This window comes from Artibeus jamaicensis, unplaced genomic scaffold (assembly GCF_021234435.1).
Source record: "Artibeus jamaicensis isolate MK-2021 breed Jamaican fruit bat unplaced genomic scaffold, CSHL_Jam_final contig_1128, whole genome shotgun sequence".
Taxonomy (NCBI): domain Eukaryota; kingdom Metazoa; phylum Chordata; class Mammalia; order Chiroptera; family Phyllostomidae; genus Artibeus; species Artibeus jamaicensis.
The window spans coordinates 2,949,773-2,960,947 of NW_026521220.1; the positions used below are offsets into that span (position 1 = coordinate 2,949,773).

The 11,175-nt window shown below is 53.6% G+C and overlaps 1 protein-coding gene across 1 annotated transcript; it reads right to left on the minus strand.

Moving 5' to 3' along the window:
- Positions 1-132: 132 nt before the first annotated feature.
- Positions 133-10,872, minus strand: LOC119063545 (protein DGCR6). The gene is made up of 5 exons (XM_037164917.2): positions 10,688-10,872; positions 10,452-10,612; positions 2,156-2,256; positions 1,206-1,346; positions 133-694 (listed from the first exon to the last, which is right to left on the minus strand). The coding sequence occupies exons 1-5, from the start codon at positions 10,795-10,797 to the stop codon at positions 611-613; spliced, it is 597 nt and encodes a 198-aa protein (XP_037020812.2). The 5' UTR covers positions 10,798-10,872; the 3' UTR covers positions 133-610.
- Between the last annotated feature and the right edge of the window lie 303 nt (positions 10,873-11,175).

Genomic DNA, 11,175 nt, shown 5'->3' on the forward strand with positions numbered 1-11,175 from the left:
CTCCTGCCATTTGGGTGCTGGACACCGCTGCCTCCATGGACAACAGCAGGGCCACCAGGCTTAGACCAAGGCAGACAGGATGTCCTTGGACCTGGGCAGGACAGGCACCACAGAGCTGTCACGTGAGCTGCATGCAGGCTGTACCGAGGCACCTTTATTTCTCTGGGTCACACGGGGCTTGGGTGGCGGGGCCTCTTCCACTCAGGGGCTGCACCCACCAAGGGTGGGGCCAAGGCCAGAATAGGCATGAAGCTTGGGGTGCGGCTGAGGCTGAGGCGTGCCTGGTGGAATGGGACGGTGCCAGCACCTGCAGCCGCACCCTGTGCCCAGCCCCGGGGCAGAGCCAGCAGGCTGGGCCGGCCTGCCTGCCTTCTACCACACAGCTCTAGCTGACATAAAAACCCAGACAAAGGTGGGTGGCAGACACAGCCAGGGTCCACTCTCCCTCTCCTCAGAGGGTACATGACCCCTACTGCAGGCACCTGGGAAGGTAGTGGCCAGACGTCAGGAAGACGAATTCCTTAGCTTTCTGCTACCTGAGCCAACAGTGGGACTGGGTTGCCTTCCCAGCCAGGACGGGCAGTGGGCAACTGGCAGGGACCCCACCTGGTCACAGGGCTGCCTTCCCCGCCTGGCAGCCCCTTTGCTGCAGCTTCCGGATGAGTTCCAACAGGTTCATCTGTAGCGTCAGCTCCTGGGATGCAGAGGGACCACCATGAGGCCACAGTGACACCTGGTCCCGCCTCACACAAAGGCCCCACAGAAGCCTCCTTTCCCAGGGGCCCAGAAGCAGGTATCAGGGCCTAGGGTGTGCCAGGCAATGAACCCAGAGGGCTGACTCCAGTGAAGCCTGGCCACAGCCTGCCAGAGGCCAGGATTCCACTGCGTAGCAGGGCCCGCAGCTGTCCTGGCGCACAGAGATGTATGAAGGGGAGCAGCAGCAGAGGGCCCTACAGTGGGAGTTGGAGCAGGGGGAGGTGAGTACCTCCCCGGCAGCCTGGCAGCTTGCATGCCTGTGGGCAGAGGCAGCATGACCCGCCTGTGCTGAGCACTGCACAGAAACCCTTCCTGCAGCCTAAGACCTCTCCCTGCAAGGCCTACCCCCACACTGCTCCCAGGCAACCAGCCCCAAAACCCAGACGGAATCTGGCCTTTTTGGGATTAGCATCCCCTGGGCTATGCCCAGACAGGCCCAGGGCACTGACCTGTGGGTTGGTGGTCACGTAGAAGCCAGCAACCCCCGCCTTCTCCAGTGTACTCTGTTGGTCTGCCACCTTCCGGTCTAGCTCCAGGATGATCTTCTGGTCCATTGCCCGCTGCTCCTCCCGGATCCGGTGCTCCATTGCCTGCCACGGTGAGGGCCGCTCAGGGGCATGGCGCAGGGGCTGAGCCTGACCCATCAATGCCCCAGATACAGGGTCCTGGCTGGCCACCTCCCGCCCTCCTAAAAGCTCAGGCTCCAAGACCACTGACAGCATCCGTACTGCCCCCAGATCACTCCCTGTGCCACAGCAAATCCTCCAGAGGGGCCTGGCTGCCCCTGCAAAGGTTCTTCCCTCCAGGATCTCCTACTCAGTGTCCTCCCTTGGGCGCCAGGCCTTGCCCAGTGCCAACAACTCAGGACATCATGAACTGGCTAGTTGCCTGTGCCACCCCTGCTCACTGGCGAGCTGGCAGCCACCCTGGGGCTTTTGTGTGCACCACTTCCCCACTGGGGCCACCAGCCCGGCCCCTCCAGCTCGGCCCCTCTTCCCTGCACGCCCAGCCTTACAGCTGCCTTGGGCCCTGCACATGTCTCTGCACGCACCCCCACCACCCGTGGCTTCTGGGTTTCATGCAGACTTTCTGGCTGTCCCTGAGTAACCTGGGAGCAGGATGGGCCCCCGCTGACTGTCCCTGTCACCCCTTCATTGCCCTGGCACCTCCAAGGCCATGCACACAATGGTCCCTACTCAGCACCTGCCCTGAACAGGCCTGGGCCACTAAGAGCTGCAATCTCGGGGAATGGAGAGGACTGTACTGTCTCTTCCTGGTCCTGGTGCACCCCAACACCCCAGGTGAAAAGCCACATGCAAGAACTCACTGGGCCTCCAGCAGCCCCCAAGCCGCCCTGAGCCCCTCCACCAGGCCCTGTCAGCAGAACCTGCACCCCTACCTCCTGCTCGCGCTGCTGAGCTGCCTGTAGCATGGGCAAGTTGTGGGGCCGGCAGGCCTGCTGGGCTTCCTGGTGCTTCTGGCGCAGGGCCTGCCTGAGCACTGGGTGGGAACAAGACCAGAGAGTCCATCAGGAGGCAGCAGGGACGGGATGGAGGAGCCCGGGAACACCTCCCGCCTCAGCACCTGCCCCACCTCAGCACTGGTGTCAGGCCCAGGGCAGCCAGGCCAAAGGCGTAGCTGTGAGGCCCCAACTGATGGCCCAGCCCATCCAAAGCCCTGCACTGGAAGCTGGGTGGTGCTCTGGGGAGGACTCCCAGCCCCCTTAATCTTACCCTCACCCAGGGCAGGGCCTTTCTCCAGCACTGGGGCTCCAGGGGACCCAGGATGGTGTAGAGCACTAGAAGGTGAGGCAGGGCAGTGGTGTGGGGGCAGGGCCAGGGTTGTAGCCTGGACTCAAGACCAATGGGGTGGGAGACTTTGGTCTGGAGCCTTCTGGGTTCACAAAGCCACAGGCCAGCGGCCGTGGGTGCAACCTGCTCATCATCCATGGGACATCCACCGAAATGTCCAGGAGACCACCCAGACATGGTGTGGGACAGTAGGGTAAGGAGAGGGGTCACTGCCCAAGGGAGTGTGGGGCTACTGCTCCCCACTTTGCAGCGCCCTTCAGGTAGGCAGAGCCCCCCACCCCACACAGCTCCCAGAGGGAGTAGAGTGAGCCTGGACCTAGGCAGCCCCAAGCCGGGATGAGCTGGGCAGTCTGTGTTGCTGGGACAGAGCCTCAGCTGGGCCAGCAAGCAAAGCACCATGAGCCCCACTAAACCGTACCATTAACACAAGCTTGCGCCCACTGCTGGCAGCACCGCACCCGACCCCAACACTCTGAAGGACGTGCAGCAAAGGGGCTAGAGAGTTATCAAAAACTTCCCACTGGAGAAGAGACTTCCACCAAGATGGACGTGCCGTGCCTTCTCACACAACCAAGATTAGAGAAAACTAAATATTAGCAACAGAAAACACAACCAGAACACGGAAAATTGAACTTTTCGGAAGTCCGTTAACAACAAATTCTTCAGCCTGACCGGTAAGGGGCGAAACCAGCGGCTGGCGGAGCGGGATTGCACAGGAGGACTTGGTCAGACGGGCTCAGGCACGGAATCCAGGCGCAGGGTCAGACCTAGTGAGCGACCCAGCGAGCGACCAGGCGAGCGACCTCGGGGGAGACAGCCGGGCCCGGGGCTGCGTGTTGACTGAGGTCGCGCATTTGTGCGAGGGTGGACAGGCGAGGGAGTGGGCGGTTGGACCGGGCGGCAGGTCCCCACGGCAAGCAGCAGTGGAGGGCGCCGCCATTTCCCTGCTCTGACCCCACCTCCACATACAGCATCATAACCCAGCGACTCTGAGTGGCCCGGCCCAGGTGAACCACCTAAGGCGCTGCTCCTCCGCACCCAGCTGTGAGAAACAGCAGAGGGGGTCGCCATTTCCCCGCTCTGACCACGCCCCCACATACAGCGTCACAACCCAGCGACCTGGGAATCCAAGGCGCCGCTTCTCACACTTAAAGGGCCCGAACAGACCAAGAATGGCGCAGGAGGATCTCAGAGCCCCAGAGCCAATAAATCTAAGCGATGAAGAAATAGCAAAACTTACAGACGCACAGTTTAAAACACTGGTGATCAGGATCCTCACAGAACTGGTTGATTATACCGACAAATTAGACAAATACATGAAGGCGAAACTAATTGAAATGAATGGAATTACACAGGACACCAATAGCAATGAAAAGGAAACTGGGACTCAAATCAATGGAGTGGACCAGAAGAAAGCAAATAATGGCCAAACAGAAAAGAGTCAACAAGCAAGAATTCAAAGAAATGAGGAGAGTCTTAGGAACCTCCAGGACATCTTTAAACGCTCCAACATCCGAATTATAGGGGTACCAGAAGGGGGAAAGGCACAGCCACCAGTGGAACACTTATTTGAACAAATAATAAAGGAGAACTTCCCCAATCTGGCAAAGGGAAATAGACTTCCAGGAAATCCAGGAAGCTCAGAGAGTCCCAAAGAAGTTGGACCCAAGAAGGAACACACCAAGGCACATCGTAATTATACTAGCCAAGATTAAAATGAAGGAGAGAATCCTAGAAGCAGCAAGAGATAAGGGGACAGTCACCTACAAAGGAGTCCCCATCAGACTGTCAGCGGATTTCTCAAAAGAGACCTTACAGGCAAGAAGGGGCTGGAAAGAGGTATTCCAAGTCATGAAATCTAAAGACCTACAACCAAGATTGCTCTATCCAGCAAAACTTTCATTTAAAATGGAAGGACAGATAAGGTGCTTCTCAGATAAGATCAAATTCAAGGAGTTCATCATCACCAAGCCCTTATTATATGAAACGTTAAAGGGACTTATCTAAGAAAAAGAAGTTAAAGAAACATGAACAGTGAAAGGACAACAAACTCACAGTTATTAACAACCACACCTAAAATGAAAGCAAACTAAAAGGACAGCTAGATCAGGAGTGGAAACATAGAAATGAAGATCTCAAGGAGGGTTAGCAACAGGGGAGTGGGAGGAGGAGAAGGGGGGAGAAGGTACAGAAAATAAGTAGCATAGACAGTAGATAGAAAATAGATGGGGGGGCAAGAATAGCATGGGAAATATAGAATCTAAAGGACTTGAGACGCATGGTCATAAACTAAAGGGGGGGTGATGGTGGGGATGGGGGGGTAGGGTGGAGGGGAATGAAGGGGGGAATAGAACAACTGTAACAGCATAATCAATAAAAAGAAAAAAAAGAGAAAAAACAAACAAACAAACAAACAAAAAAAACCTTCCCACTGAACGGGACTGAGCCCCAGGCTCGCCTCAGCAGCACGTACTGAAACTGGAATGATACAGACATCAGCGTGGAGTCCAACAGGACTGGACAGAGGGGACAGGTATCATGGAATGGAAAGGAACTGTCACAACAGAACATACAACAGCATGCAGCCCAAATCCCAGGCCAGTAGGAGTCAAGTGGCTAAAGCGTCCATAACATGGGGTCCCTGACCATGAGGAAACACACTCTGTCCTCGGCAGGAACCTCACATCACAGCTCTTCTCGGGGGGCCCCTGGGGTTCCCTTGCCAGTAGTTTGGCCCCTGCTGTGCCCACAGTCTTCTCCAGTCTCCTCCTTGACATCCTGTGCACCCCTCAACTATGACATACATCATATTAAATGAGTTTGAAACCAAGGCCACCCCTGACACACCGAGACAAAAAAGACACTCCCTAGTTAATGTGTGAGCCATGTGGAGGCGGGATTGGGGGACACACACAAATGCAGGAAAATATCATCCCCTTCACTCTGTTTACTCAATGTTGCTACAAACCCCAGGTCAACTCTGATTCCACTGGACGAGCAGCCAGAGGTGGGCAGAGAGCTGCGCCTGCTGCCAGGGTGGAAGGGCCATGGCCTTAGTAATGACCAAGGACAGCAGCCACAGCCGATTGTCAGCTGCTAAGGCAGAGAAAAGGAAAAGCAGAAAGTCACAGGGCACTTGCCCACCACCACCAGCAGCAATACCTGTACTAACATTCTGAAGGAAAAGCAACAAAAGGTCTAGAGTGTTACCAAAAACTCCCTACCGAACGGAACCGAGCCCCAGGCTTCCCTCAGCAGCACGTACATGAAAACTGAAACGCTACAGAGATCAGAGAGGGTCTCGCACAAGGATAACACTCGAATTCATGAAGCACTCCGTGTCTTTAATAAATAAATCCGATGAAGCACAATTTATAAAAAAGGGAACTACAGCCCTATGGAGAAATGGTGGGCTTCCTTTCACAATTATTATTATTCTGAGTGCTTTACTTGCTCCCCAAACTACTAACTCTGTGGAGATAAGCAAATATCACCAAAACCAAAGCAAGCGCGACTTACTGACAGCAAGAGTGAGCCAACACCGCTGCCTGCATTTGGCAGAGACTCAGCCAAAGGCAGGAGGAGTGGAAACACTTCATGGTGGCTGAAGGGGAAGGTCCACCCCAATGGGAGGCTGGTCAGTTGGGGGACACTGGAGGTGGGCTAACTAGAAGAGGGGCTGAGGCAGGGAAAGACAAGAGGAGTCTGAACATTTTCCTCTATCAGAAAGCAAGGACATACTCAAAGAATGATGGGGACAACACATCAAAGAGACACAGGAGCCAGGCTGAAGTTCCCCCACTGGCCACATGTGGCATGATTTGAGCATTAAGAAGAATAATGAGGACTTCCGCCAAGATGGAGGCATAGGTGGATGTGCCGTGCCTTCTCACACAACCAAGATTAGAGAAAGCTAAATATTAGCAACAGAAAACACAGCCAGAACACGGAAAATTGAACTTTTTGGAAGTCCGTTAACAACAAATTCTTCAGCCTGACCTGTAAGGGGCGAAACCAGCTGCTGGCGGAGCAGGGTTGCACAGGAGGACTCGGTCAGACGGACTCAGGCGCGGAATCCAGACGCGCGGAATCCAGGCGCAGGGTCGGACCTAGTGAGCGACCGAGCGAGCGACCAGGCGAGCGACCGCGGGGGAGACAGCGGGGCAGCGGGGCTGCGTGTTGACTGAGGTCGCGCATTTGTGTGCCAGTGGACAGGCCAGGGAGTGGGCGGTTGGACCGGGCGGCAGGTCCCCACGGCAAGCAGCAGTGGACGGCGCCGCCATTTCCCTGCTCTGACCCCACCTCCACATACAGCATCATAACCCAGCGACTCTGAGTGGCCCGGCCCAGGTGAACCGCCTAAGGCGCTGCTCCTCCGCACCCAGCTGTGAGAAACAGCAGAGGGGGGCCGCCATTTCCCCGCTCTGACCACGCCCCCACATACAGCGTCACAACCCAGCGACCTGGGAATCCAAGGCGCCGCTTCTCACACTTAAAGGGCCCGAACAGACCAAGAATGGCACAGGAGGATCTCAGAGCCCCAGAGCCAATAAATCTAAGTGATGAAGAAATAGCAAAACTCACAGATGCACAGTTTAAAACATTGGTGATCAGGATCCTCACAGAACTGGTTGATTATACCGACAAATTAGACAAATACATGAAGGCGAAACTAATTGAAATGAATGGAATTACACAGGACACCAATAGCAATGAAAAGGAAACTGGGACTCAAATCAATGGAGTGGACCAGAAGAAAGCAAATAATGGCCAAACAGAAAAGAGTCAAGAAGCAAGAATTCAAAGAAATGAGGAGAGTCTTAGGAACCTCCAGGACATCTTTAAACGCTCCAACATCCGAATTATAGGGGTACCAGAAGGGGAAAAGGCACAGCCACCAGTGGAAAACTTATTTGAACAAATAATAAAGGAGAACTTCCCCAATTTGGCAAAGGAAATAGACTTCCAGGAAATCCAGGAAGCTCAGAGAGTCCCAAAGAAGTTGGACCCAAGAAGGAACACACCAAGGCACATCATAATTACATTAGCCAAGATTAAAATGAAGGAGAGAATCCTAGAAGCAGCAAGAGCTAAGGGGACAATCACCTATAAAGGAATCCCCATCAGACTGTCAGCAGATTTCTCAAAAGAGACCTTACAGGCAAGAAGGGGCTGGAAAGAGGTATTCCAAGTCATGAAATCTAAAGACCTACATCCAAGATTGCTCTATCCAGCAAAACTTTCATTTAAAATGGAAGGACAGATAAAGTGCTTCTCAGATAAGATCAAATTCAAGGAGTTCATCATCACCAAGCCCTTATTATATGAAATGTTAAAGGGACTTATCTAAGAAAAAGAAGTTAAAGAAACATGAACAGTGAAAGGACAACAAACTCACAGTTATTAACAACCACACCTAAAACGAAAGCAAACTAAAAGGACAGCTAGATCAGGAGTGGAAACATGGAAATGAAGATCTCAAGGAGGGTTAGCAACAGGGGAGTGGGAGGAGGGAGAAGGGGGGAGAAGGTACAGAAAATAAGTAGCATAGACAGTAGATAGAAAATAGATGGGGAGGGCAAGAATAGCATGGGAAATATAGAATCTAAAGGACTTGAGACACATGGTCATAAACTAAAGGGGGGGTAATGGTGGGGATGAGGGGTAGGGTGGAGGGGAATAAAGGGGGAATAGAACAACTGTAACAGCATAATCAATAAAAAAATTTAAAAAAAAAAAAAAAAGAAGAAGAATGAGCCCTGGCTGGCTGGCTGGCTGGCTGAGCTGAGTGCAGGACTGTCCTGCATACCATAAAGGCTGCGGGCTAGTGGTCAAGGTACATACTGAGCATTTGGGCTCTATTCCTGGTAGGGGAGCGAACGGGAAGCAACTGATTGATGTTTCTCTCTCTCCCCCTTCCTCTTACTAAAATTTAAAAAAAAATCAATAAAAATATCCTTGGGTGAGGATTAAAAAATGATAATAATAAGCTATGTATTTTGGATCTGTATTTTTGAACACATGCATCTTGTACCCCAACAGAAATGTTTACAAAGACAGCCACCCACACAGGAAGAGGGAATACCGATCCTACACAAACACTTCCGGAAAACTGGAGAGAACACTTCCCAGCTCATCCCACGAAGCCAGCAGCACCCTGACACCCACAGTAGACGAACACACCACAAGAGACGTATAGAGTGATGTCCGCCATGGACAGAGGCAAAAATTCTTTTAGCAAATTCCGTCCAACACAGACAAAAAGGGCATACATCATGACCAAGCAGGATTTATTACAGGAATATAGTTTAGCCCAGAAACTAAAAACTCAATGCAACTCACCATAGCAACCAAAAAGCTACTACTGATCACCTCAATAGATGCCTAACAGGACTCTGACAAAACCAACACCCACTTCCGATAGAAACACACAAATCCTAGGGCAGACGTACATCACCTGTCCCCCTAGAGAGTGGCCTTACATCACTAGAAGAATTTCTGGCCAGGAACATTTACCCTGCATACCGTCAGGCCCTACCTGCTGTCCTCTTCACAGGACACACAGAGGGCAGAGAGACAGGTTAAATGCCAGCCTGAAGCAGCGATCTGACAGAGCTTGAGTGCTGACATGCTGCAGGTGGAAGGCCCTGGAATCTTCAGAAAGTCAGTGCCGCAATAAATGCTGGGGACAGTCCCAGAAGCTGAGAGACCAAAGTAACCAACAGCAACACACGAACCTACACTAAACCCTTATAAAGGACAGATGATCAGAGACAACTGGGGTCACGTGACCATGGACTGAAGGTCGGAAGACACCCCTGAATGATTAGTTTCTCAGGAGGCTACCCACTGTGGTCACACAGGACAGTGTTGCTTGTCCTGGACCACTGGCTCTCAACCCTGGGCTAACGCTGACCCCCAAAGAGGTCTGAAGACATTCTTGGTTGTCAGGACTCGCAGAGGAAGGGCCTTGTCATCTAGTGGTGGACGCCAGGGATGCTTCTATGCTTCCTGCTATGCAAAGGACACAGTCTCACTGTTAAAAGTTGTCTAGCCACAAACACAGTCAGTGCTGTGGTTGAAAAGTGTGGTCTAGAGGAATTCTGACCACTCCTGGTGAGGCTCTACGATGCTGCCGAGATTTAGGGATATAAAAAACTTTGGCAGAATGTTAATTACTGAGTCTGGCTGGAGCGCATATGGGTGTTCATTATACTATTCTTTCAATGTTTCTAAATGTTTCAAGTTTTTAACAAATAAGAGGATGAACAGTAAAATAATAAAAGTGGGAAATCTGATGGGGTAGGGAGAGCTGCCCAGAATACCTTGCAGGAAAGGGCTGGGGAGAACCTCCCACGCCCCCTGCCCAGTGAGGCTAACTGGGATGGGCGGAGACTCTCGGGGCTTTGGCTCACTGTGTGGCTAAGATTGGGGGTCCCAAAAGGTGCCACAGGACACAGTGCACGGCAATCACAGCTGGTGGGGGGCTCTGCACCACAGGAGAGGAAGCTGACCAGAAAGGGCGCTACACAGCTGCCAACACTTAGGGGCATCCCCGGAGGCGGCCAAGCGATAGCGACCGCTGCCACCAGGATCTGCCCCTGGGTCTCGGGCCATCCTGCCTGGATGGGGGTGGGAGCACAGGGAAGCCCGAGGAAGAAGTTTCAAGTGTTATGCTAAAAGGGTGCAACTGAGAAAATAAGGCTGGCTTGACCCATTTGTCTCCAAAAAAGCCCTAGCAAAGCCTCCTCGCCCTTGGTCTGGTCAATTTTAGGAACTTACACCCAGGGAAGGGCTCGGCCCAAAGAAACCGAGGGCTGCCAGGCTGACCTACCGCAGGAGGAGCGTGGGTCGTCCCACCGCCCCGCCCCCCCAATCTCGCACCTCTGTGCTCGTTCTGCAGCCGCAGGCGCTGGTTGTACAGGCTCTTCTCGGTGAGGTGCTGGATCTCCAGCAGCCCCTGCACGATCTCGAACACGGTGCCGTCGAGGAGCGCCAGGGCCAGGTCGCTGAGAGTCGTGTAGGACAGGCGCTGTTGGAAAGAGCTGGGGGCAGAGGGGCGCGGTGAGCGCGGGCAGGACCTGGAGCGGTCTCACCCGCCGTCCCGCGCGGCTGCGTACCTGGGAAGCTCCTTGACCAGGCTCTGCAGCGCTGAGAGGAGCTGATAGTGCCGCTCCTGCTGCCGAGTCCCATCCACCGCCTCCTCAAAGGCGCCCGCGAAGCGATCCATAGCCCCTCCACCCAAAAAGTCGCGGACCAGAGCGACGCTCCTCACCGCGGAGCGTCCCGCCCCCTTTTACGACAGTCCTGGGCAGGGCGTAACCAGCCTTCCGCGTCGGCCAAAACGAGGCTCGCCCCGCCCCTCCACGGAAGCTCCTGGGAGGGTCTCCAATTGTCTCCGCCCCTTACTTTGCAGTTCTCCCCACGCAAACACTAGGGCGTGATTCTACAGCCTAGAAATGCGAGATTTCCAAGAGATTTCCGAGATACTCGCAAAGATCTGTTCCCAGACTCTTCCCTATCACCCTGCTTCCTCTGGACAGTTTATCTCTTAGCTGGGTTTCGCAGTGTGGCGGCCTCGTCGTGCACCTGCATGCAACTGTGGGGT

Bases quoted from the DNA above. Each gene is read 5' to 3' on its own strand.
- LOC119063545 (XM_037164917.2), bottom strand. From the start codon at position 10,797: ATGGATCGCTTCGCGGGCGCCTTTGAGGAGGCGGTGGATGGGACTCGG. The intron at 2,257-10,451 runs GTGCGAGATTGG...GTTCCCACCCAG, and splicing joins GCTGCAGAACGAGCACAGAG to TGCTCAGGCAGGCCCTGCGC. The intron at 1,347-2,155 runs GTAGGGGTGCAG...TCACCGTGGCAG, and splicing joins CTCAGCAGCGCGAGCAGGAG to GCAATGGAGCACCGGATCCG.